At 40.5% G+C, this 27,956-nt stretch overlaps 1 protein-coding gene across 8 annotated transcripts in view; it reads left to right on the forward strand.

Annotated features, from left to right (window-relative positions):
- PARN (poly(A)-specific ribonuclease) overlaps positions 1-27,956 on the forward strand; it is a 154,810-nt gene that overhangs the window by 86,873 nt on the left and 39,981 nt on the right. For 5 of the 8 annotated variants that reach the window (XR_010590833.1, XM_065558855.1, XM_065558854.1 and 2 more), the window contains one exon: positions 25,607-25,796. The exons of 2 other annotated variants lie outside the window; for them this stretch is intronic. Coding sequence is in view for 4 of the 6 variants with exons in the window: in XM_065558855.1 (XP_065414927.1) it covers positions 25,607-25,796 (190 nt within the window). In the remaining 2 variants the exon portion in view is untranslated. Of the gene's footprint in view, positions 1-24,486; positions 24,631-25,606; positions 25,797-27,956 lie in introns of all 8 variants that reach the window. One more of the 8 variants, XR_010590832.1, reaches the window with a different exon arrangement.

Here is a 27,956-nt window from a genome sequence, read left to right on the forward strand (position 1 = left end):
TTGAAACATTGAGAAACTCTTTTGCTTTTGAACAGTTTTGTTCTTTCTATTATAAAGTACCCAAGAATGTTCAACCAACTAAATCATTCAAGTGACTGAAGACTAATACCTTCTTGACATAATTCTATATTATGATGCAATGGAACAAGCAAAAACCTTTATTGTCGCAATAGCTTTTTTGTAATGCTGAGATTTTCTCTGGAATTACAGTATGTTAACAGTGCACTTTATATCTCGGATATTCTTCGTTGAAGACACCCTTTTATCTGCCTTATGATCCTCCTTGTGTTAAACTGGTCACATGACATTGTTTGCTTACATAGTTCACGTTAAATCGGACTAGAAGATTTTTTTTTATAAATTCTAGTTCCTATCTGGCTCTATCTTAACATATATTTGTCTGAAACTATTTGGTGTTAATTCATTACACTTCCAAATTAATTGCAAATAAATGTAGCTCTAAAATACAGTGATTTAGATTTCTTTAATCTATCTCTTTATATATGTTCTAATAAAAATTGTTCCTTGAATTACATGTGTTCTCTGGAGAATAATTGAGCTTTACCTCATTATGCAACCTTTCCTTCACCTCAGAGCATGCAACCTACAATATAGTCAATTACCATCTGTAGCCACCAATTAGAGGCAGCTGCTTAATTAGAAAGCACTTTGGTTGTCGACTGACCATTGCTATTTCTCTTACTGCATATATGGGAGGCTTTTTACATGATAGGAAAGAAGGTACATTGATTGACGACTACACCACCTGTGTTAGTAGATATTTCCATTAAATATTAAGTTTGGGTTTTTTACTGTTTAAACGTTTGGTTAAAAGAACAAACCAATATATACGTGGGATTATTAATTTGGGATGTCAGTTGGCAATATAGGAAAAAACTTCAAAACAAATTCTTGGCATATAATATTAGGGTCTTCAGCTCTCTCTAACCAGTTACATTAGATTATTCTGTTTCTGAATGGTTGCCAGCTTCATCTGTTTATGAAGCTAGTTTCTCCTTTGCAGAAGTTCACATGTAAATAAGTACTGTTGGAGAATCTGAGTGAGTTTTGCTTTGTAGGAATCTTGAGTTGTACGTTTAGACTACATTTAGGTAGTCTGGGAATAGTGGGGGTGAGATGGAGGAAAGAGTTCAGCACCTGGTACAGCTTTAAAGCAAAATCTAATCGATATCTATTTTAATTGAGCTTTAAGCATAAGAAATCAGAAATAATTCAATAACACTGGTCTACAATTTTTGAGAAGTCGTCTGCTTCAGAGATAAAATGTGCTATTTATTATGTATTTTGATGTGCTGAATTCAAATATGACAATTAAAACAACTGGCTACTGTTTCGAAGATATTTAAGTTTTTACATTTTGTCTATGTATATTGTGTAGATAGTTTTAATCATAAATTGTAAACCTAGGTCTTTTCATGTGTTTATGGTTGCTTTACATGATATTTCACCTGTCCTGTTTATGTAACACTTTAAAAATCAGCAAAAGGGTTATATAAATAAAATTTATTATGAAACAAAAGGCAAAAAACTATTATGTACATAGTTTAGTCGATTCAGTGTCTACTCGGAGCTTCTTGGCTTGTCTCTTGTATTCATTAAATGGAGCATCTCTTGTCATTGTCCAGCAACAGTCTGCAAGCATTGATGGGCTCCATTTGCCCTGATAGCATTTCTCCTTTGTTGCAATGTCCTGGTGAAATCGCTCGCCGTTCTCGTCGCTCACTGCTCCGCAGTTCGGTGGAAAAAAATCTAGATGAGAGTGCAAAAAAATGTATCTTTAGTGACATGTTGCAACCAAGGCTTTTGTATGCCTTGAGGAGATTTTCCACCAACAACCTGTAGTTGTCTGCCTTGTTGTTTCCGAGAAAATTTATTGCCACTAACTGGAAAGCTTTCCATGCCGTCTTTTCCTTGCCACGCAGTGCGTGGTCAAATGCATCATCTTGAAGAAGTTCATGAATCTGAGGACCAACAAAGACACCTTCCTTTATCTTAGCTTAACCTTGGAAATTTTCCACTGAGGTACTTGAAAGCTGCTTGTGGTTTGTCAGTGGCCTTGACAGAGTTCTTCATCAGACCCAGTTTGATGTGTAAGGGTGGTAACAAAATCTTCCTTGATTCAACAAGTGGTGGATGCTGAACACTTTTCCTCCCAGGCTCCAATGACTGTCGGAGTGGCCAATCTTTCTTGATGTAGTGGGAATCTCTTGCACGACTATCCCATTCGCAGAGAAAACAGCAGTACTTTGTGTATCCAGTCTGCAGACCAAGCAAGAGAGCAACAGTCTTCAGATCGCCACAAAGCTGCCACTGATGTTGGTCATAGTTTATGCACCTCAAAAGTTGTTTCATGTTGTCATAGGTTTCCTTCATATGGACTGCATGACCAACTGGAATTGATGGCAAAACATTGCCATTATGCAGTAAAACAGCTTTAAGACTCGTCTTCGATGAATCAATGAACAGTCTCCACTCATCTGGATCGTGAACGATGTTGAGGGCTGCCATCACACCATCCATGTTGTTGCAGGCTACAAGATCACCTTCCATGAAGAAGAATGGGACAAGATCCTTTTGACGGTCATGGAACATGGAAACCCTAACCTCACCTGCCAGGAGATTCCACTGCTATAGTCTGGAGCCCACCAGCTCTGCCTTACTCTTGGGTAGTTCCAAATCCCTGACAAGGTCATTCAGTTCACCTTGTGTAATGAGGTGTGGTTCAGAGGAGGAGGATGGGAGAAAATGTGGGTCCTGTGACATTGATGGTTCAGGACCAGAAGTTTCATCCTCTTCCTCGTCTGACTCAAGTGAGAATGATTCTGGTGCATCAGGAACCAACAGTCCTTCTCCGTGGGGTACTGGGCGTTTAGCTGATGGAATGTTTGGATAATGCACAGTCCACTTTTTCTTCTTTGACATACCTTTCCCAACTAGAGGCACCATGCAGAAGTAACAATTGCTGGTATGATCTGTTGGCTCTCTCCAAATCATTGGCACTGCAAAAGGCATAGATTTCCTTCTCCTGTTAAACCACTGCCGAAGATTTGTTGCACAAGTGTTGCAGCATATGTGTGGGGCCCACCTCTTGTCCTGATCTCCAATTTTGCAGCCAAAATAAAGGTGATAGGCTTTCTTAACCATAGTGGTTATACTGCGCTTTTGTGATGCAAAAGTCACTTCACCACAAACATAGCAGAAGTTATCTGCACTGTTCACACAAGTACGAGGCACTCTGCTCACTTTGGCTAAACAGAAATGTGTCCCTTTGCAAAATCAAACACTGACAAATAAGAGAGCACGACACTGTATGATTTTTAGAGTGGATATAGGGCAATTTGTTCAGCAGAGCGATGTAAGCTTCGTTATGATTGCATCATCCATGACTTCTAGGAATAACATGATGCAATTCATATGTATGACGCAATACCAGCTTCAGATTGTATCATTCATTGTTTTGCCTAAAAAGCAAGTACTGTCCAAACCCAGTCATAGATTTATTCATAGATCCAGTCAAAAATGTATTTTAGTCATTTCTGGTTTAAATTGAGATCCCTTCCCTTTCTAACTCACTTATCCTCCGCCATTCCCAAGTCAAGGGTCGTATATACTGACCCAAAAGCATATCTTGAAAACTAGAACCAATCAACAATTTTAAGCATCATTTTCGTTCTCAGTGACCCCAGAATTAGTAAAGTTTGACTACATTTATTTCAGAAGCATTTTGGCTGTAGAGCAGTGTAACCAGTCTGAGCTATTCATTAGTACCTTAGTACTTTGAGTCTGTCAGGTTGTATGGGTGTATTTTATCATACTGCAGCCCAGTGCCTTCCACAATTCTGCTATGCATGGGCTGTTTGCCTCATTTCTGGAGGCAGTTCAAAGCTACAGCGGAGCATGTGCTGGCCATTTCCCCTTCTCCTTGCTGCCAGATCTTAAGTTTTGGTGGCAGCAGTCAAATGGTGGTTTGCTTTGTTCCCATCCTTTTCTTTAGCCTCTTCTGTTTAGCTGTTTTTCAGGCAGTAGCAAGCAGTTTTCTTTATTTCAAGCTTCTCCTCCTTCCTTGTCCTGAATCTGAGGAGTGTGGTGGTCACAGCTTTCAAATGTTTAAAATTTCAATTTGATGTACTTGTACTAGGTGAAGAGCAACTATTAAATTGTCCCATGTGTTGGTATCCTGATACATACAGGATTTACTGTGTCAGATGTTTTCTTCCTTTGGACTTTGGGTAGTCCAATTCATTTAGACTGAAGGAGGACATTGAACTAGAGCAGTTGCAACAGCTCAAGTTGTGATATATTTTTTGCACTACTCTCACTTGAATTGTTAATCCTCTTGAGCTCGTAAAGGTCTGAGAGCCAAATGGGATCGAGATGGCTGAAGTGGGCATTACGTTGTTGTATTTATCTATCTTATTTCCCGTTGCATCTTTGTCTAATTTGACCACTTTCAGAATCTGGATAGCAAGGATCCTAGTGGACTTCAGTCTTGTGAATCCTCTCCTTTACCTGGCTATTGGAGGCTGTGATTGGGGCATAACCTTCTTATTTAGAGTCTGCAATAAAAAAAGTGTATGAGTCTTGTCTGTTGCTCTTTGTAATTTGTGTACCTATGACTGAATATGTTTGGAGTGGTAAGGTAATGTGGCTCTAATTTAAATGGCTACCCAAAATGAAGTAAAAAACTTCTTTAGTCCAGTCGAGAGCAGCGCTTCAGGGTTTTATCTCAACTTGGTTACTCACTGATTTTATAAGTTAAGTCACTTGAGGCTTGAAATTCAAAAGTTCCACAGTAGTCGCATCAGTCTTTGAAAAGCGCTTGTATACCATAGTGATGGGCCTTGAATATAATAGAAGAGATTATCTTTACCACTGACAAACATTATGGCTTTGAGTGCTTCTGGCAGCAAGGAAGAGGCAGGCAGTGGTTTGGAGATATGGCACCAAGAGGCTGTGGAGGTTTATGGAGGGAAGTTGAATCGCTTCCCTCTTTAGCGGGAGGGACAACTTAATCCAAGGGAGGGAATAATGGCTGAGCATGTTAAAACTAACCCTAGAAACCAACCACCAAGATATCTCCAATAGTACCTGCTGCTGTATCCTGTAGCCGGCAAATGTGTTAGCTGGGTGTTTCTGCTACAGTGATTAACTGTGAAATAATTTTGATATTAGTAGACTTGAGTTAACGCCTCTCCTATTATGGTGAATGCAAGCTGTTATGTGTACCTCGGAACTATTGTTTGAAGCCATCTGCAGACTCAGGCAGAGACACTACATTAGTTCATATTCTGAAGGTTCTTTTCCAAGTTTTATAATTGCAAACTTTAAAAAAATTGATCAAATTCTGCAGCTGGGGTTGAGTCCTGCAGACAATTGGGCTTCTGGAGTTGCAGCAAAGGTACCCAGAGGATATTTACTGAACTTAATGATGTGATTCTCAAGCACTTTCTGTAAAATGCCTTAAAGATAAGCAATATTTATAAGTTATAATTTATAAATTATAACAATATAATTATTGTTACTAGTAGTAATAAAGGCTGAGGATTCTTGTGTGGTTACACATGTGCTCCAAAATATTTGAAAGGCTTTTAGCTCCCAGACTTGAATAGACTTAAATGTTAATTTAAAGTATTATATTAATGATCTTTTGGAGATGTAAGAAATGTTCTGAATGGTGCACTTGTGTTGGTGTTTTGTTTCAGGAGTATTTCTGTACCAGTAAACACTGGATATGAGATGCAATGCACTTGTCCATTTACTGAACTAATCAAGAGTACTTGACTGTAACTAAGAACTGAATTGCTTACTGAATCAGGGTCAATCTACCCTGGGAGAAGTTGAACCTATCATCCTTCAATGGTGGAGCTGTAGTGGAGACAGGCACCAGACATTTATCACTATCTAATGTTGCTCTGGTTAGATGACTGCTAAAATGCCTGTGCCCTGTCTATTTTACAGCTTCTAGTGTTATCACTAGTGGAGAATTACAGGTCTGATTTTTCCTGTTGTAGACTCACTGTTATGGTACACAGGGGCAGACTTCTATAATCAATATGAAACAAACCACTTTTTCATTGGCTGTAGATTCACAGCTGTCACCTCATTTGTATTCAACACTTCAGTTAGATACATGTATTGTATACAAAATAAGGTTGGTTGACTGATAACTTTAAATATAGGGCCCTGGCATTTATAATGCTCCATTGCAAAAATGTAACTTTAATGATAATCTTTCATTTTATAGCTGGTCCATTGTGTGGCTGTTTTTGGAATAGATTCATTTATTTCTCAGCTTCTGTTTCAATCTCTGAAGTATTTAAACAGTGTGCAAAGGTCAAATGCTTGGAATTCCTTCAGTATTTAAGAAAACTGGATCTTTTAAGAATTTAAACCATTTTAGAACAAAGTCTACATTTTAGATGCACAGTATGAAATATTTAATGGACTGTACTATCCATCTGTTTTCATTGCCAAGAGGAAATTTTTTCAGTAGTTCCTTTGGAATGTCAAAATATTTATATTCAGAACGTGAAAGTATGTGCAATGTGAAGGATACATGGTGTCTTTTTCTCACTCTTACTGGTATACATGTTTGCATTCATCAGTCTAATTCAGTGACAATGTTTGACCTATATTTTCCTTATAATAAAAGCTACTTTTCAAGTTAAAATCTTGAGTCATAAAAGCTACAAATGTAAACATTGTGTAAGGCATTCTGCGTCAGCAGGTGAACTTACCTAAACATAATTTTTTGTTTGATGAAAATCTCAAACCGATAGTGAATGAAACATACAAACTGAACCCAACCTTTTAAAAGAAGGCTTCACAGTTTTAAAGAAATGCTGACTGTGCATAAAGGCAAATGTTTGGCTAGATGTAACTGATGCTGCCCAGTATTCATATATGTAAGCTGGCTATGAAATGACCTAATAAATCATTGTATAATACAGAAAAGATATTGCCTAACCTTATGGCCCAGTAAATTAAGACGTCACAAGCATAGCTGTAACTGAGAAAATTATTTTTCTCTTTGCCTTATGCTACTTTTCCTGGCAAGAGTTGCGGTGATAGTATGGAGAGTAGGAAGGACCAGACCTCCCTTTCCTCTGCAACAGGTTCCAGCTCCTCCTGGGGTATTCCCCAGCATTCCTGGGTCAGCTGGGGAGATATTATTCCTCCAGCGTGTCCTGGGTTGGCCTTGGGGCCTCCTTCCAGTGGGACATGCCTGGTAGAGTTCCAAAGGAAGCCTCCCAGATGGTATCCTTATCAGGTCCCTGAACCATCTCAGCTGGCTCCTCTCTATTTGAAGGAGTGTCTATTCTACACAAAGGCTCTCCCGAATAGCAGAACTCCTCGCCCTGCCTCGGAAAGTGAGCCCAGCCACCCTGCAGAGAAACCTCATTTCCACCATTTGTACCCACAGTCTTGTCCTTTCGGTCATTACCCAAAGTTCGTTACCACAGATGAGGAGGGGGACTGAGAAAATAATGCTGAAAATAGTCAGACTAGAGTTAGCATTTTCAACTGCTGTTTTCTATATACAATACCAAATCATATGGGAATATGGGCAAACGTCAGAAAAGTAGTAACTTCCAAAATGAAATTTTAATAATATTTGGTAAAATGATGATGATGATGATGTGTAATTAGTAATGGCTTCACTTGTTAGTAATTCAGTGCAGGTTGGTTCCTATGAAAAGTTCTGAAACAAATCTCCAGTTTATAGTTTTTCAATCATATTTCAGTCTCTTTTACAGAGTGGCTTAAAGTGATTTAAATTTAATATTCAATAATGGACACCTTACAAATGGAAGTATTAACTTAGCATGGCCTGACTGGGCTCTTGGTTTTTGTGAAGTTTTTAAACTTTCCCTAAACGCATTTTTGGTTCAAAGCTTTCCCAGTGCTGCCCTCAGTCAAAACATTTTTGTTGGCATTTTATATTTCTGACTTAGTCCTGAAATTGTTTAATCTTTGATTTATTAATCGAATTCAAGTAATTCTGGGTATTTGGTCTGGGGTTATGGCGTACGTGCGGCAGTTTTAAGGCGCAAAAAACCACTGGGTTGTTTACTGTTGATGTGAGGGAGGGAGCACAGGGCATCATGGGATGCCGATGCAATGTTCCCATTTTCCCCTGCGACAATGTTTTGGTCCCATGAGTCATTGCACAAACTTCCCAAAACACACTGCGGCAAGTTGCACTTTGGGATAGCTACCCACGATGCACTGCTTTGTGCATAGATGGAGGTGCTGCTAATGAGGACTCACTCGGTTGAGACAATGAGCATGGTGTGCCACGCACAATCGACTTCATTAATTCGGGGGCTCTAGGTCGAATTAGATAATTGACTAAATTTTGTAGTGTAGACAAGCCCTTAACCTATAAGCCTATAAGACCTCTTTATTAAAAGAACACACAAATGTTTTTCATAATGGTTTCCAGTTTCATTTTGATGTGACATACCTGTGTGTAACCACTGTGCGCCTTTCTGATCTCTCAGAATGCTATTTCTTTTATTTATATATAAAGTTTTTCCTATTTACCTTAGGTACTTAAAGGGAGGTTGGGGATGTTTTAACTTCCTGCCCATAGGCTGAGAGTGAGTTGGGAGACGATAGTTTTAGTACCTAGTACAGTGTTTCCCAAACTTGGGATGCCGCTTGTGTAGGGAAGGCCCCTGGCGGGCCGGGCCAGTTTGTTTACCTGCTGCGTCCGCAGGTCCAGCCGATCACAGCTCCCTCTGGCCGTGGTTCGCTGCTCCAGGCCAATGGGAGCTGCGGGAAGCGGCGTGGGCTGAGGGATGTACTGGCCACCGCTTCCCGCAGCTCCCATTGCCCTGGAGCAGCGAACAGTGGCCAGTTGAAGCCACGATCGCCCAGACCTGCGGACGCAGCAGGTAAACAAAACAAACCGGCCCGGCCCACCAGGGCTTTCCCTACACAAGCGGCGTCCCAAATTTGGGAAACACTGCCCTAGTAGAATGACACATGCCTTGGCAACTAGAGTAAAATAGTTATCAGCTGATGAATATAAAGCACAGTTTTTGCATAATAGTTTAAGAGGTAGTTAACTCATGATGCTTAGAAGTAAAGTAGTAAATTGCTTTTTCAAGCAGCTGTCTTGATCTTGTTTGTTGTGGCTTTGCATGTGTACAGCAATCTTACCGGCTTTTCAAACTCAAGATTTTTCCAGAGATGAAATAGCTGAGCTGTTAGGTTTACTGAGTGAGGAAATTAAACATTAATAGCCACTTGACTCTTTATCATTAGTCATTTAACTTCTTTGTACATAAGACACTTTTATGTTAATGATGGGATTGCCTGACTTTCACTTGGTTTTGTTTGTTGTGATTCAATTTCAGTTTAGCTCAGCCAATCACTTCCCACTTGTTTCTCCTTTCTAGGTTAAGGAATGTGATTGATAGCCATGACAAATGCAGCATTTGCTATGTCACTTAAATGTTGCAGTTTGGATTAACTCCTTTCATTTTATCCATTTTATTTGTCATCTTTAAAAAAAAAAATGGAACCTTGAAACATATGTAGGAATAAAGTCAATGTGTAAAGAAGTATTTGTATAACATCTTTAAAGTAACCTTAAATGGAGAGTGGGTTGCAGTACCACATTCAGGTCTGCATATCCAGAATCTGAATTTTCTTTGAAGATTGTGCTGTTAGAGTACTGGCTGAGGCATCTGAATTGGAGTGCAACAGTTTCCATGTTGGGTCTGATCTGTGGTGCATGTAGTCCAGTATCCTCTGCCCGACCGTAGCTAGTACTAGCTCCTTAATTTTCTCTGTACTGCTTATTTTATATATTGCCATTATCCCCTGTTGTTCATCTCCTCTTTAAATTTGCATAAAGAAATTGAAAAAGATTAAGTTTTCTGTGCCTCTGACTACCGTCTCCCATCTCTGAATCTTCTTTCTGATATATCAGTTCTGAGAGAGGAAACAAGAACATTATATGTGAAGACAAACCGTCCATTTATAGAATGGCATATTTACAGTATTTTCTGTCCCTTTCTGTCATAATCCATAGTTTTTTCCCACCAAAATTAGTATACTCAGTGTGCCTGAAATCAATCTATAATCTGAAAAACAGCAAGTAGTCGGGTGGCACCTTGAAGACTAACAGATTTATTTGGGCATAAGCTTTCGTGAGTAAAAAACCCACTTCTTCAGATGCATGGAGTGAAAATTACAGATGCAGGCATTATTATACTGACACATGAAGAGAAGGGAGTTACCTCACAAGTGGAGAACCAGTGTTGGCAGGGCCAATTCAATCAGGGTGGATGTAGTCCACTCCCAGTAATTGAGGAGGAGGTGTCAATTCCAGGAGAGGCAAAGTTGCTTTTTTAGTGAGCCAGTCACTCCCAGTCCCTATTCAAGCCCAATTAATGGTGTTAAATTTGCACATGAATTTTAGTTCTGCAGTTTCTATTTGAAATCTGTTTCTGAAGTTTTTTTGTTCAAGTATGGCTATTTTTAAATCTGTTATAGAATGTCCAGGAAGACTGAAGTGTTCTCCTACTGGCATTTTTTTTTTAACCCACGAAAGCTTATGCCCAAATAAATCTGTTAGTCTTTAAGGTGCCACCGGACTCCTTGTTTTTGTGGATACAGACTAACACGGCTACCCCCTGATACTTGACACCATAATCCAAAGTGACACAGGATATGTCATCCTGTTTTACTAACCAGGATACCTGAGAGGCACATACAACACTAATTTCTGGAATCTGTATTGTCTGCCTATTGGTTTTCAACGTATTAAGTGGGTTGGTTTTAACCTGTAGAGTCCTAAATGGCTTCAGATACAGTTCCTGTTTCTGATGCACTAACATTTCTTGGTTTTGTCTGGCTATTTGCTTTTCAAATGCTCTTCTTAATTCTCTTAATTCCCATTTTACATTCCATAGTTTATGCTCCTTTCTGTTGACTTCTATTGGGGTTGGGTTTCCATTACCTGAAAGAGACCAGGTTTGTCTCAGATAACTTCTTGAGTCTTGCCTTTTAAGTTTTTTCTGTTGCTTCTTTTTTGCTTGGTTATGTATATTTTTTGTAACTGACATGGTTTGCTTAAGTAGCCTTTGTGCTTAGTGTTAGAATTTTAGTTCCCTCTCTTCACTTTAGGGTCATGAATAATTCCCTATTTTAAAATCATCTTCCTAAAAGTTTGTGTTGCAGTGTTAGAGATTTTGATCCAGATTCTTCCCCCCTGGATGTTGAAGTTCAATTATACTGTGGTCATTGTTATTTAATGGATCAATTATAATTCACTCTTGAATAAACTTGTGTGTTACTAAGTTGAGAATAGTATCACACTTTTTAAAATGAGTTTAGGGGCATCAACACTTTTTCAGCAGGCTGGGTTGAGGGAGGATGTGGGTAATTCAGGGTGGAATTGGGGTTGGAACCTATAGTTCACAAAAAAACCGGGGGGGCTTTGTTCCATAGAGGCATGATTGACATTATCATATGCATACTCCACATCAGGTAACAGCAAGAACCAGTCATTCTGGTGATGGTTGATATAAAACTGGAGATGTTGCTCTGGGATTTGGTTCACCCTTTCCATCTGGCCATTCATTTGGGGTTGCTAAGCTGAAGAGAGGCAGGAGCGTAGTCCCAACAATCGGAGGGCCTCCTGCCAGATGTGAGAGATGAACTGAGCACTACTGTCAGAAATAATAAGCTCTGAGAGTCCATGGAGACAGACAACCTAGTTTACTCATAACTGGACAGTTGCCTTGGAGAAGAGTAACCAGGTACAAAGCTTTGTCAGGTGGTTGATGATAGTTAAGATGTTTGCATACCCCTTAGACTTGGGGAGCTTCACAATGAAGTCTAGCTAGATGGTTGCCCAGGGGGAGACTGAGGGATTTGTTGCATGGCACCTAGCAGTGAGTGCGTCTGTCTACACCTAAAAATAAACTGGTTTAGTGGATCCCAGACAACCCAGAGATCCTACTCAGTCCAGTTTTCTGGTTTCTGGAGACCTACTGAGACGCCAAGGAAGGAAGAAACCCGAGGTTTCAAAGAAAGAGACCACACAGTACATCTGATTGAGCCACTCAATCACCCCCATTGTCAAAACGTGCATTTTGACAGTCTGGTTGAGGCCCAGAACAGCTGTGCTTCTCTTATCTCCAGCTGCACCAGTTTATCCACCTCTCTCTCTTTCAGGACCATCTCTCCCACTTTGTCTGCATGTGAGGCGGTTATATCCAACAAATGGGTACTGGAGTTTATAAGATTGGGTTACTCCATTCATTTTATCTCCCTCCTCCTATCCCACTTCCCTGTCCCTCTTCAGAGACCTGTCTCATGAATATTGGTTGAGATAGTAAATCACCTCCCTTCTACTAAGGAGCTATAGAGCCAGTTCCTGCTCAGCACAGGGGGAAGGAATTTTACTCCCCAAGTATTTTCTGTTCCTGAAGAAAAACAGAGGATAGAGAACTATTCTAGATTTAAGACTTCTAAACAACATTGTGAAAGCAGCTATAATTGCACTGTTGGATACAGGAGATTGGTTTTCAGCCCTTAACCTTCAGGTTGCGTATTTTCATATTGCAGTTTACCCATCTCGTGAAATTCTTTTGGTTTCTGGTTGACCAGGACCACTTCCAGTACTCCAGACTTCGACAAGAAATTATCCTTAATTTCTGGGACATATGGCAGGTGTACCTTTGTTGTGCATCATGCATAAGGTCATGCAAAGTTATGTCTTTGCTGTTTCCAAGGGTGATTCAGAACAGTTCATATGCTGAACAAACGGTTTGGGAATTTAAAAAAAATCCGGGTTATCTAGGAGTTCTGTCAGAGTTCCCTTGCTGGCTGAACAGCCTTCTATTCCTTAGTTGAAGGTTTCTCAGTGTTTGCTCATCCCATGATGATAAGATTTATCAAGGTTGGAAAACCCTTTTTTCCTCAGACTAAAAGAACACACACCTGGGTGGGATCTAAACTTAGTACTGAAGTGTCTTGAGATCTCCCTTTGAATTGATGGCTACCTTTTCTCTTCTTAACCTACTTGGTATCTGTCCCTTGTCAAGTATGAGACACTCTCAATTGGTGGAAGAACCCTTGCAAGGTCTGTGCAGGTCTCTCCTTTATCCACCATCTCCAATCATCACTTTAACAACAAGTGCATATTTGTTGGATTGGGGGCACATCTAGGAACACCCACCTTTCAGGGCAGATGGTCTACCTTGAAAACAGCCAAAGAGTCGGGGAAATGGGCAACTTAAAGGCCAGGTCCTCCCTTGTGCAGTGTTTTTCAAGGACAAGGCTTTGTTACACCTACATCCTAAATTTTTACCTAATGAGTCATCTGAATTTCACATTACCAACTCATCCATCTCTCATTTCCCCTCTCCCCCCAAAACCACATAAAACTAGGAAGGATACTGTCTTAGGCATCTTGGATATCAGTATGGTGGTGGTTTCTAACTGGACAAAAACAAGCGATTTAGAAAGTCTTTCAGATTGTTCATTTCAATTGCTAACAGATCCAAAGGGTCTGCAGTCTCCATCCAGAGACTCTGCAGGTGGATTTCTGGGTGTATTATTTCCTGCTATGAATCTATCAATATGCAACCTTATTCTAAGTTGTTAACTATTCTACAAGCTCTCTTTGTACTTCTGTGGTATTGCCTAAGCAGGTTCCCATTGTGGAAGTTTGCAAGGCTGCAACTTGGACTTCAGTAATACCTTTTCCAAACATTTTGGTGGTCCATTCTTTTGATCAGATGCTGCCCTTAGGAATACAGTGTTGTCTTCAGTCGTGGACTCTGTTCCAAATCTCCCCCCTCTAAATGAGGGTACTGATCAGAAGTGGAGCACCTATAGGGAGAACACTCAAAGAAGGAGAGGTTACTCACCTTGTGCAGTAACTGGATTTGTTCAAGGTGTGTGCTCTACTACCTGCCCTTCTTTCTCTCTGCTTCAGAGTTTCTGCTGAGGGATTTTGTGGTGGTGAAGAAATTGAGTGCAGTTCACTTGTGCAGCTCTATATAGCCTGATGCAGGGCCAGGAACCTTAAACTGCTCCTTTGTCAAAATGTAGATTTCCCCCCCACACACACACACACTCTCTCTGGCCAAAGAGTGGCCATTTAATTAGGTGATGGTTGGTTTGATCTCATTGACACCTGTCTGAGGCATTGGCAAGCCTTTTGTCTATGAGGAACTCGTTTGTGACTGCCCTCTAGAACATGTTGGAACATGCCTTGTTAGTACACAGTGAAATTTTATGTCTTTACATACAATGTTGCCACACAACGGCACAATAATCAGCAAAACATTAGTTTTCAAATGATACATTACACAGTATGCTTTGTACAAAATTTAACATAGTCTTGTAAAAGGGGTGAGCGTAGGGGTACAGACTCTTAAATCAGAGGTTTCCACACCCCAGTTCACACTCTTCTTAGGGGAGGTAGAGGAGTTGCCCCAGGACCTGGAGCACTCCCGATTTGATCTTATGCTCCTCTTCTTTGGCATTGATAATGGAGAACAACTCCTGCACCTCTTCAGAGTGGTCCCTGCCCTAGAATGGGAGGTGGCACCACTATCCAAACCCAAAGGCAATCTACAGCCTGAAGAACTCCTTGGTACCGGGTCAGGCCTCATGGCCTGCTCGTGCAGGTGCTGCTTAAGGCGAAGGTCCTACACCACCTGAGGCTTTCTCTTAGAATCTGCAGGTTGAACAGCACTACTTAAGGTGGGTTTGCCAAGGCAGAGCAAGCAACACGTGTGGGATCACTGTTAGGAATCGCCACTCCACATGAAGGACAATGCTTGAACCCCGGCGAGGGCATCACCAGGAAACACTACTACTATACTATATATTGTAACCTTTAACTAACAGTACTGATTAACTATTAACTATGTAACAAAATAGAAATAAAAGCTAGGCTGAGATAAATTGTGAGGTTATAAAAAAACTGCACAGAGCTCCAACTCTAGCCAATGGGGGGTGAGAAGGAATTGAGAGGGGGTCGGGGCAACACCACCTCATATCACTAGGGGAAGGGCTACAGGCACAAGGCGTGAGCGTTACCCTTCTACATGTACTACTAAGAAAAGGCTCTGGTGCATGCACACACCTATTTGGAAATACACGTCTGCCTCTACTTGAAAAAACATATTTAATTTTTTTTAATGAAAGTTACCTTTTTAAAAAAATAATGCAGCTGGCCATAATATTTAAAATCAATGAAGATTTGTTACAGCTTTAGTCTTTTGTGGGCCAATTCTTATACAGTAGTAGAACTAATGCTAAAAGAGTCTCACCACCTAATATTATGGATTTGTGATACCATGGTTAAGATTGCTTTCCCAATTGCTGAATTGAGATCAATAGTAAACCATTCTAGAGCGTAAACTCTTTGGGACCAGGAATGTTTCTCGAGTAAGTTTCTGGTGCTACAGATACTACGTAAACACTTCCATTAAAAAAAAAATTACCCCTTTCAGAGGGACCACTGTGTACAGTAATGGTTCCTAGCACAGTTAGGCTTTTTCTTCTGTACACAAGTCAGAGAATGTTGCTAGGAGAAATTGTATTTATGCATATTTAACAGAGTTATTACCAATCTCTTCACTACAAATCAAACTAAGCTTTTATCCTTATGATGTTTTAGGATAATCATTCTTTAGAAAACAGTGTAAAAGTTGTAATGCCTCCCGCTTGGTAAGATTTTTAGTTGGAATTCTGTAGGATCTTATTAACCATCAGAGGGGTAGCTGTGTTAGTCTGAATCTGTAAAAAGCAACAGAGGGTCCTGTGGTACCTTTGAGACTAACAGAAGTATTGGGAGCATAAGCTTTCATGGGTAAGAACCTCACTTCTTCAGATGCAAGTAATGGAAATCTCCAGAGGCAGGTATAAATCAGTATGGAGATAACGAGATTAGTTCAGTCAGGGAGGGTGAGGTGCTCTGCTAGCAGTTGAGGTGTGAACACCAAGGGAGGAAAAACTGCTTCTGTAGTTGGATAGCCATTCACAGTCTTTGTTTAATCCTGATCTGATGGTGTCAAATTTGCAAATGAACTGGAGCTCAGCAGTTTCTCTTTGGAGTCTGGTCCTGAAGTTTTTTTGCTGTAAGATGGCTACCTTTACATCTGCTATTGTGTGGCCAGGGAGGTTGAAGTGTTCTCCTACAGGTTTTTGTATATTGCCATTCCTGATATCTGACTTGTGTCCATTTATCCTCTTGCGTAGTGACTGTCCAGTTTGGCCAATGTACATAGCAGAGGGGCATTGCTGGCATATGATGGCATATATAACATTGGTGGACGTGCAGGTGAATGAGCCGGTGATGATTAACCATGGTATTCATATCTGCTTTGAGTGTGAGTTGCGAAATCCATGATCCATTTCACCAGGCAACTTCCATAGTTATCCTTTCTCTTTTCTATTGAGGAGTGGTAAGTGTTTCATGGATTTCCACTGTATCTTTTCTCTAGCATTTCCACCTTGTTCTGCCATTCATTTTCAGCCATTTTCATTCCTCATGAATAATCTTAGTGCCAAAAGCTTAAAAATGCTTTTCAAGAAAGTTGGGACACAACCAGATTCTTTACTAAAATACAAATAAATCTGCTGCCTTCTCTTCATCCACTGATTTTGTAATTCTGTAAAAATTCATTATAAATCCACACCGTTTATTTACATTTCTCTTATCCACCATTTTTAAAATGCATTCTGTTTCAGCTGACTAGAGAAATGATTTCAGGAGAGATCTTAACCTGAAGGAAGGAAATCTTTGTAAGTGATGCTCTTATGTGATGCAAGACCTAATGTAGTTATCTCCGCTTGAACTTTTTCATATCACTAATGGTTTTTTTGTCTATGTAGACCACAAATCAGAAGTTAAATATTAGTCTCCATCCTGGATATGTCCTTAAAGGTGGGATCTCTTATTTTATGCTAGGTTGTGCTACTAGCTCCACCTATTAAAGTCGTCTGACACTTCCTATTTTAAGACCTTATTTTCAGTGGCTTAAAACCTTGTGCTAGACTTCAGGTGAGCCATTTCCAAGAATGAAGTTAGGGAAAAATATATTTTGTCCATTTTTTTTTAAGTGACCTTTTCTTTGGGAATGCTAGAGCTTCTCATACTTTGAACCAGGTGCTTAAAATTTGGCAGGTTGTGGACTTTGTCAGGGATGTGCTCTTTGCCATCACTGAAAATCCACCCAAATTTTGCGAAGTTATAACCTTTGAAAAATTGCAGTTCCCACATGCTGAATGTTCAAGCTTCTCACAGCTCCTAGTGCTGACCAGACTGTAGGGATAGCACCTGCATAGAGCAACTGAACAGGCTTTCACCAGGCTACAAGATTTCAGAAGGCCTTTTCCTGTAATGGCTGCTCTAGGCCAGGATGGGGCCAACCACCAGAACACCGAGCAGAAAGTCCACCTCTCCTGTACTCTCAGCAACCATTTTGCTGACACCCAGGCAGCATGGAGAGGAAAGAAGTCTGGTTCTAATGTAGAGGGGACTATGCCAGACTGGGGGAATAGTAGGATTAGATTGAGGAAAGGAGCCTGAGCCTTGGCAAGGGACTGGGTAGGCAAGGAGACTGGGAGCAAGGGGGTTGAGGGAAGTCTGATACTGGAGGCATAGGGGGAGACTAGGAGTTAGTTGGCTGCTGGGGGCACACTGAGATTGTGTGAGGAAAGTGGAGACTGAAATAGGCTGGACAAAGAGAAAAGAACCAGTGTGGAAAACGGTTGGGAGATAATGGGCAAGATGGGGAGCACAGACAGATCTGACAAGAACTGGATGTGGGGGAGGAACTGGGACTGTCTGGGCAACAAGACTGGGATGAGGAGCCAGGGCAGGGGAATCAGGTATACTGAGATTGTATGAGGAGTCTGAGGGTATATCTACACAGCAAAGAAAAACTCTTGGCTGGCCCATGCCAGCCAACTTGGGCTCAGGGGACTCAGGCTACGGGGCAGTTTCATTGCAGTGTAGACTAATGGGCTTATGATGGCGCCTGAGTTCTGGGCCTCCCACCCCACAGGTCCTAGAGCCTGGGCCCCAGCTTGAGCCAAGTCACCTACATAGCAACAATGCCTGAGCCCCATGAGCCCCAGTCTGCTAGCGTGGGCCAGCCACAGGTGTCTAGTTGCTGCGTCGACATACCCTGAGGGAGACTGGGAGCCAGTGTGGGGAGAGGATACAGATTGGACGAGAAAGTAGGAGGAAATGGTACTGACTGTGTGTGGAGAGATGAGATTGGGAGTTGATGGGGGAGACTGGAACTTGGATAGCAAGCCCAATCCGGGAGAGTGAGATTGGCTAGGCAAAAAGATGGTACAGGATAAGAAGCATGAGTGGAGAGTAGGACTGGATAGGCAAGGAGAATGGGGCTGGGACAAGGAGCTAGATTTGGAGAAGAGACAGAACTAGAACAGGGATGTGTTGGAGCAGAAGTTTTGGGGAAACGGGCAGGGAGTATATGCCCAGTAACAAACACCTCTCCAGAGCTTGGAACGGAAACCAAAATTCATGTCACTGTTCCTCTGTTGTCAACAAGTCTCTCTGTATCTTATTTGTTCCACAAAGAGCATGACAACCTTCTATTGCTATCATTTACTCCATTAACTCAATTGGTAGAAGTCTGTGTGGTGGATCTAAAGGTTCCAACCCTACTGATGCATGTTAGTGTCAGTATGATGTCATATGAAGGAATTTGTTTTTCAATTAAAAAATAATAATTAAATTGCACAAACACACATAAAAGAACACTATTCAGGTTGCATAATCAAGCACTCAGAAGTTAGGAAATGCCAGAATTCAGGCTGTCGGTGCAATCTTAATGTGTGTGTGTGTGTGTGTGTGTGTGTGTGTTATATACAGTGTTAGGCTATGTCTACATTAGCATTTTTGTCGGTAAAATTTTGTAAGTCGGCGTGTGGAAAAAAACACTCCCCTGGTCGACATAAGTTTCACCAACAAAAGTGCCAGTGTGGACAGCGCTATGCCGTTGGGGGTGGTTTAACTATGCCAATGGGAGAGCTCTCTTCCTTCAACATAAAGCAGCTACACAGGAGACCTTACAGCGGCGCAGCTGCAGCGGTACACCTGTGCTGCTGTAAGGTCTGTTGTGTAGACATAGCCTTAATTACATGCTCGCAGCTAATTTTTTCCAAAGGACCCCTTTCTCATTCAGTGCACAGACTGTCTCTGCTTGAGATAAATCAGTGTTGTGTAGTGAAAGAAATTGGTGTCTGCAAGACTCTCCTGCCTCATGGGTTGCAGAAATTGAAAATGTGTAATGAATGAGATGGGCCGGGGAGGGGGGGTTTGTAGGAAGAGAGAGAATGGTCTCATTGCTCAGGCAGTTGAAAGCTGTCATGTAGAATTGGATTCTATCCTTTCCTCTGCCAAAGAGTTCCTGTGGGATGCTGGGCAAGCCACTTAAAGCAAGCTTTTCACAGGTGGTCACTAATTTGGGTTCCTCATTTTCTTGGTGCCCAGCTCGAAACTGTGGGTCCTGGTTTTCAGTAGGGCTGAGCACTCACACCTGCAGCTGAAGTCAGTGGGCTATATAATGCAAAGTACCGTATATACTTGTTCATAAGCTGAATATTTTTGGTAAAAAAGTGACAAAAAGCGGGGGTCGGCTTATAAACGGGTCTACACCAAAATTTGATCATTTTAAACTTTATGGAATCATTGAATTGAATATCTAACACACTGTCGTTTTGTTTACCTGGAGCATTTGCAGGCATGGAGCCCTTCAGCTCCTTGTGGCCGCGGTTCGCCGTTCCCAGCCAATGGGAGCTGCGGAAAGTGGCGCCACTTCCCGCAGCTCCCATTGTCTGGGAACGGCGAACCACAGACACTGGGAGCTGAGGGGATCCATGCCTGCAGGCTCTCCAAGTAAACAGAACGTCCCAACCCGCCAGCGGCTTACCGTGACAGGCTGGGAGCTAAAGTTTGCCCACCCATTTATTGATGTGAATACTGCAGCCTTTTAAAGTTGCAAAGGCTTTGTTTAGTGGACTAGATTGGCTTGAAAGGAATACTAAAAGAGCAGTGATGCAGAACTGCATGATATTTGATCCATGCATTTCACAAAATGCTATGCCTTATGAGCCAATCAGAAAAATACAATGAACGATAGTACTATAGCACTGGTGTCAGTCCGCTACTGTGTAATTTGATCTCTTCATGCGTTTCTACCAGTGAACCTCATAAGTCTCGAGCCAATATGAAAATATAATGTGCAGAATCCATGGAATCTCTAATAAAATTGAAATAGCCTGTTCTCCCCACATACATTCCAGTCTACAGGGCTGCTTTGAAATAAAGAACAATAATAATTTGACAGTGATAAAGCAGGGAACATTCCTATATAAAGTCTTACAAAATCTATAACTACTATAATAATAATAAACTATTTTCATACTAGTATTTAAAATGAACAACGGTGAAATCAAAAGAAAAAGGTCTGCTTATCACGCAACATTCAAATTTAAAGTTGTTGAACATGCAGAAGCAAACAATTGCGCTGCTGCTCGTGAATTCTGTATCAATGAGAAGCTCGTGAATTCTGTATCAATGAGAAGCAATTAAAAGAATGGCGAAAAAATAAAACACTAAAAGACATGCCAAGAAGCAAGAAAAAATGTCCAACGAGGTGCGCTTTATTTCCTGAGCTGGAGAAAGATCTCCATAATTGAGTTGTTGAATGTCGACAACATGGGTACATTGTCCCTAGAACTGGAATTCGTCTGCGTGCTCTGCAAATGTCGAAAGACAACAAATAAAAGTCAGTAAAGCTGTTAATGTTTGTCGCGTCAGCGGGTTGGTGTACTTGCTTCATGAACTGTCATGGTCTCTGTCAGCGAACAAAGATCTGGAAGAAAAAAATCAAATCTTTTCAAAGGTTTATTATAAAATGTCGAAAGGAATATGCATTTGAACGGTCACAAATAGGAAATGTGGACGAAACACCGATGACATTTGATCTCCTGAGTAACAGAACGGTAACCGGTGTTGGTGCAAAAATAGTTTTAATTAAAACCACTGGCCATGAAAAAATCCGTTTTATGGTGTGGTTTGGCAAATGGATCAAAGCTCCCGTCTGTTGTTATTTTTAAAAGAAAAACCTTGCCTAAAAACATGAAATTTCCTGCTGGTGTCATCATATGTGCACACGAAAAGGGATGGATGGATGAAAGTGGGACTATGGAATGGCTGGAAAAAGTGTGGAATAAGAGACCAGGAGCACTTTTCAAGAAACCTGCTATGCGCGTTTGGGACATGTGTGCCCCGAACAAGACGGATGAGGTGAAAAATGTGGCCAAAAATATGAGAACTACTTTGGCTGTAATACCTGGAGGCTTAACTTAAGTTCTACAGCTGCCTGATGTCTGCCTGAACAAACCCTTTAAAGACAGGCTACGCAAAATGTGGTCTGAATGGATGTGCTTAGGCATGGCGAAGTTGACAAAAGGCGGGAATCTTATGAAGCCCAAAATCAATCTAGTCACCCTGTGGATCAAGGACATGTGGGTGTCCATTCCCTCAGAAATGATAAAGCATTTCCTAAATGATCTTTCTATCAGCAATGCACTCAACGGGTCAGAAGATGATGCCATATTTGATGATGACACAACAGAGGCTGGTGATGAGAAGGAATCTGAGTCTGAAGATGACACTGCCGACATCTATGATGACAATGCAGGTGCAGCTGTGACTGAAGCAAAATTTAATGAACTGTTTGGTGAATCAGAGACTGATTCAGACTTTGAAGGATTTTAAAACTTTTTAAAATCTTATATTGTTCTAAGCTACTGGTTTTAAATGTCCATTTACTGATTTTAAATATTGACTGTAATTTTGAAGATGAATACATATTTGGTCAGTTGTTATAACAGATTTTTCATTAGATTACATTAAAATAATTCTAGCAGAACTTTTGAGTGTTTCTTGTGACGCCAGCTTTTAAAATATAGCAGGGGTTGGAAAACTTTGGCTCCCAGCCCGTCAGGGTAAGCCGCTGGCGGTTCGGGATATTTTGTTTACTTGGAGCGTCTGCAGGCACACAGCCCCGCAGCTCCCAGTGGCGCCACTTTCCGCAGCTCCCATTGGCTGGGAACGGCAAACCGTGGCCACTGGGAGCTGAGGGGCTCCATGCCTGTGAATGCTCCAGGTAAACAAAACATCCAGGCCCGCTAGCGGTTTACCCTAACGGGCCAGGAGCCAAGGTTTGCCAACCCCTGAAATATACGGTCAGCTTATGAAAGGGTCATACAGTTTTTGCTATTTTTACCTATCCATCTTGGGGTGGTTGGCTTATAAACGAACGGGCTAATGAACGAGTGTATACGGTATTCTGATTTTTCAAATTGGGCACACAAAATTTGTGGCTCCTTTTGACCTTACTCTTTCTCTGCCTCAGATCTCCATCTGTAAAATGAAGATATCATCACCCTTCACCTTACAGGGATTTTGTGCAAATAGCTTATTTGTAAAGTACTTGGATACTATAGTGATGAGTGCAATAGGAAAGCCCATGAGGAAATTAATAATCCCTTGTTCAGAACAAGGGTTGAAAAGTGTGCAGTAAATAAGTCCTAAAGCTACACGTTGCTCAATGAGGATAAAACAAAATATTGAATAGTTGCTCATTTAGTTGAATGGCGTCCATCCTGTGCAGTGAATAAGTCTGGGGTTTTGTGGAAAAAATAGCATGTGATCATGTAATTAAAGACAGCATCACAATACATACATACAAGGGGCCAAATTAAAGTTCCCCCAGTAACCTTTATTCTGCAATTTCTTAACTTTTCAGTGCTTGATTTTTCCAACTTTAATTTTTTTAATGTAGCTCTTTGTGTGTAATAGAAAAATTACACATTGTTTATATCTACACATTTAATTTGTATATTTAGGTGTGGGACCACTTTATGTACTTCATATGCTCAATATTGTCAGTGGCTGTCTGGCATGATTTCAGTTTTGTACAAGGGCAATGACTTGGTGAAAGAAAATCTTTGTGTTTGTGCACATTCCTTTTAGATCACTCAGCCTCAGTGAGTCTGTTTAATAATCTGCCTAGTAACTGGGGGTGATGCTGTGCTAGAAATATTCTTCATAACAGTGTTATGTTTGCAATTACAGTTTTTTTGGGTTTTTTTAAAATAATCATTTAGTGGATCTAGTTTGGTGTATACCTTAACTTAGCTGCTTGCTTTTGGTATCCTAAACCAGACTTGCTAACTCAGACATAGAAAGGGAGAGGACAGCTTTTTCAACTAACAAAATAATGCAAACCTTTTTTTAATGAGCTCCCTGTGTTATAGGGAGATTCAGCTTCTGGAAACACATGCCATTAGGCAGGAGATGCAAAATGTAGCATGTTGGTGTTATTGTAGCATGAAGAGTGCTATTCTAAAATCTTTGTTGCTAATATAGCTGCAAATTGAGTTAAAGAACCACCCTTCTTTACCAGTTATTGCTGAAAGCCATACAAGAAAGTTTCAGCTGTGTGTTGCTTCTTAAAACTTTGTATATGCTAATCTCATCTCCTCATTGCATAAAGCGGTAGGTCATTCAGTATATAACATTTTTGAATGTGCTGCTATAAAACACAGGGCTTCAAAGAGCAGATTCCTCCACTTAGTTAAAAAACATTAACTCTATGTGAATTTTTTTTTTTTAAAAGGCATCAGATTTTTATTACTTCTTGTGGATTTTTCCTCAGTTGTATTAAACGTATTTTTTGGGATGAGAAAGTGTGGGGAGTTCAATATATTTCTTGAAGTTCTTCCATTTTTGACCATGTTTAAATCATATTTAAAGGGTTAAAACTACTTCTCTGGGCAATGAATAATTTTAACTTCTAAGGACACAGATCCTGAAGCTTTGTTGTTAATAGAAAATGTTAATGTGTGTGGATGTACTGTATATGTTTAATGCCTAACTTTGCTACAAAAATCCTATACAATTTTCCCATTAATCAGAAATTAAATAAGACGTGACTATTCCTGGAGTCTATAACATGCTTTAGTTCAGCTGTCTATGCTTGTAATAAAAGGTTTATGCTCCTTCAGCAACACTAATATATGCCACCTGTGGCTCATGGGTTATTAATTGCATAAACTTTTAAATATTTAATCTATTGGATACAAACATCAGTCCTAAAAGAAAAATAAATTCCACCATCATTGATATTGCTTCCCAGCCTATATGGAACTGTGAGATTAAGACATGCCAGTTTAAATACATGGGATAGCAGTAATGTAAAATGTTAAGTGAGGAGCAACTTGGCTCCTGCAAAGGACTGAAAAAGCAATAATAAACTTCAGCATTTTGTGTCTAACTTCACTAAATTAGAATAACACAAAGTGTGTGAATAATTTATAAACTGTTCGTAAAACTTTAGTGTTACTGATCACCCTACAGTACTTTCTTTCAAACAGTTAAACTGGAAACAGCAGAGGACACCAGCTGACAGCCAATTCATTTTGCTGATTCATCCATTATAGCGATGGCTTCAAGCCAGAACTGGGCTTGCAGATTAAAGGCTGACAACTGTAAAACTGCTGGGACTTGAAGGAATGTTGGTAAATTGTTGCTGTGCGAAGGCAGGCAATGCAAGTGGGGTGTTTTTTAAAGTGATCCTAATTCTGCATGTGTTGAGAGAAATCGCTCCACCATAAATTAGCAGTAGTGTTTCCGTGAAATGGAATCCTAACAGTAGAGGGCTACAATAATGGGAGTAACTGGGTGCTAATTAATAGACTGCTTGCCTCTTTAGTGAATATTTAGCATAATAGAAAATGCAACTCAACTAAAGCTGTGCTGTGCAGGAATCAAAACTAGGTTTCGTCTAAGGTTTTGTAAATGTAGTCTTTTCTTGGCAAACTTGCAAAATAAACCTGTTGGGTTAAGTAATGAGACTTAACGGAAAAATTCCGGGAAGGCTTTTCTGCCAATGAGCAGTCTGGAAGGGATAATGACGGAAGATTTGATGGTTTCTAATTTTTTAAAAAAATCTTCAAACCAATGAACCCCTTTTGTGAGGCTCATTTTTGTGAGCAGTGCTAACAGTACAAATATTTTATTGTGCAACAATGTGAATTAAGAGGGTACAAAACAGCTTGTTTCCTTCACATGAGGAGGGTGAATGTAGCATGTCCTACAGTACTTGGTATGGGTAAATGTAGGCTATTGTATCCATGAGTGTCATATTTAAACTTCCAATCTACTGGGAGTAAGGATGGAAATCTCCACTCCTGCAAACTAGTTTCCTTGTCCTAGATAGATGACTGCAAAATGTGGGCACCCTTACTTGGAAGTTGTCCTTTACAGTTCCATAATAGATCTATTTCTTGTGCATCCTGCGGTTCTGAAGTGTTTATCATAAAATTAGCAGGATCTTATTGCATTTCCTTACCACTATCAGTTGAACTTTGAATTGTGTATATTCACAGATCAAGCTGTTCACTCCACCTTCTTAAAGTAAGTTATTTCAGGGGAAGGGAGGCTGTATTTAAAGGCTGTTCTATACATAATATCCAATGCTCTTCTTCCCCATAGCTGTAAACACCAGCAGGTATGCTGAAAGTTATAGGATCCAGACCTATGCAGAATATGTTGAGAAAAAACATGAAGAGAAACAAGCAAAAAGAAAGTGGACAGAAGATAGTTGGAAGGAGATGGAGAGAAAGCGGTTAAAAACGCAGTACACACCATACATTCCCCAGAGTCGGTACTACTGTGTTAACAGGTGAGAATTTTTCATAAGTAAAAATAATAATAATAAAACACATGGAAAGAAAACAACTTATCCTTAATTTCAGCTACTCTGGACGGCTTCTCTTAGGATTTGGAAACTAAGGGCTAGTCTACAGTGGCAGCATTAAAGCGCTGCCATGGCAGTGCTTTAACATGGCTTGTATAGTCGTGGCAGAGCGCTGGAAGAAAACTCTCCCAGCGCTCTAAAAAACCCACCTCCACGAGGGGCATAGCTACCGGCACTGGGAGCGTGGCTCTCAGCCCTGGTGCACTGTCTACACTGGCGTTTTACAGCGCTGAAACTTGTTGTCCTTGGGGAGTGTTTTTTCACCCCTAAGTGAGAAATTGCAGCGCTGTAAAGTGCCAGTGTAGACAAGCCCTGAGCTGCTCCCTCTTGTACTGCTATCAGTGTCTTCTGGCTGACTTTCCAAGGTGCTAGCACAGGGTAATACATACTTTCTCACTCCCTGGGAAACAGCCAACTGAACAATCATAATGAAAATTCCTTCTGTGTATCTAAAAGTGGGGAGGAAGAAGGGAAAGAATTCTTTGTGACTACCTTAATTAACCACCTATTTTTTAGGTTAGATTTTGTTTGAGTCTCTAGTGAAAATTAAAGGGTTGCCATGAATTTTTGCCCTCATTAATGATCCATTGGACTGAGTTAGTTGTAGTCCTGGCACAGTAAATTGCTATAGGACTTGCGTCTGTTTGTTTGCTTTGTCTTGTCTGTTTAGAGTGAGCTTTTCAGACAAGGGGATCTCACTGTACACTGTCTAGTGCAATTCTGAGGTCTGAGGCCTCTAAGTGTTACTGTAATTCATATAATCTCTGATTTGTCCTTGAAAGTCTCTGCTGCTCTGTTTCATAGATTCCTTCTTAAATTTATAAAAATCTCAAGGGAGCTGCAGGCCTGACGTTTTTACAGGATGGGAGGAGGTACAAATAGGGAGCAAAACTGATCCTAAACTGCTGGGCTTTTTCTGCTTCCTTCTCCTTTTGTATGAATAATGTGGCGATCTGTAGCTTCCACGCCCCCTTCTCCTGTGAATGTGTTGGATTTTGCAGTACAGAAAACTGGCTTCTCTCTCACAGTAAGAACATCCTTAAAAACAGGTTTTATACTTACACTGTAGATGAGTGTTTGTATTTAATATGAACAAAACAGGTGTTTTGGCTGCTTATCACATTTTGATGCATGTCAAACTTGGAGTTTAAAAGTTTGTGAGGAATCTTTAGGAGAGACGGAAGAGCACAAGTGATTCTTTGGGGAGGTAGGTGAGGAGTTCATCTAGGTTTTCCAAAAAAAATTGTGTTTCATAGTTGGGTATTCAGTATGAGGGAGCATGAATAATGAGAAAGGCATGTTACATAATCTACTATAGGACTTCTAAAGATTCTGAAGCCTCAGTTACTTAATCTTTCTGTGAAATGAATTGATCTAGGAATAGAATTTATACAGTAAAATACACTGCATTGCTGTAATCCATCTTCATACAGTTTAACTTCCTATAGGTTAGCATAGGTAATCTGGTAATATTGGAAGAGTTCTGAGGTATTTTGATACTGCTCTGTTCACCATGGTTTAGGACTGCATTATTACAGCTGGCCATGCCTCCTCCCTCCCCCCCATTGGTGCCATAATGACTGGTTTACAGCATTTTTTGTGTTTTGATCTTTAAAGGGCAGACTGTATTGCATATTCTCTTGTTACCAAAATCCATGTCCCAAATTAAAGTCCAGTGGCCTGAATAGTTGACAATGGGCTAGCTAGCAAGGAAGACTACAGATGGGACTTCATTTCATTGGTACATGCATACATTCTTTTACAGTGCAAAGTGGCATAGTCACTTCACAATGTACGCTAAACACAACACATGGGAGTCACTGGTGGCTAATCTTTCTCCACATTTTATGATCTTCGCACAGCCTTGATGCCATACCACGTCCCATCCAGTCAGACTCATTGATCCACATTCCCTATGGGTGCTTTCTGACTCCAGTCCCTGCAAAACTAGCTTTGGCAATCTTCCTCCACTCATCTGACCCACCCTACCCACATGTCCTGCAAATTCAAGTTTTCTTTATTTGGTCATCTTAATACCAGGAATCACGCCAGTTAGGCTATAAATTTGGGTGATTTCCTTCTCTT

This window comes from Chrysemys picta, chromosome 10 (genome assembly GCF_011386835.1).
Source record: "Chrysemys picta bellii isolate R12L10 chromosome 10, ASM1138683v2, whole genome shotgun sequence".
NCBI lineage: Eukaryota > Metazoa > Chordata > Testudines > Emydidae > Chrysemys > Chrysemys picta.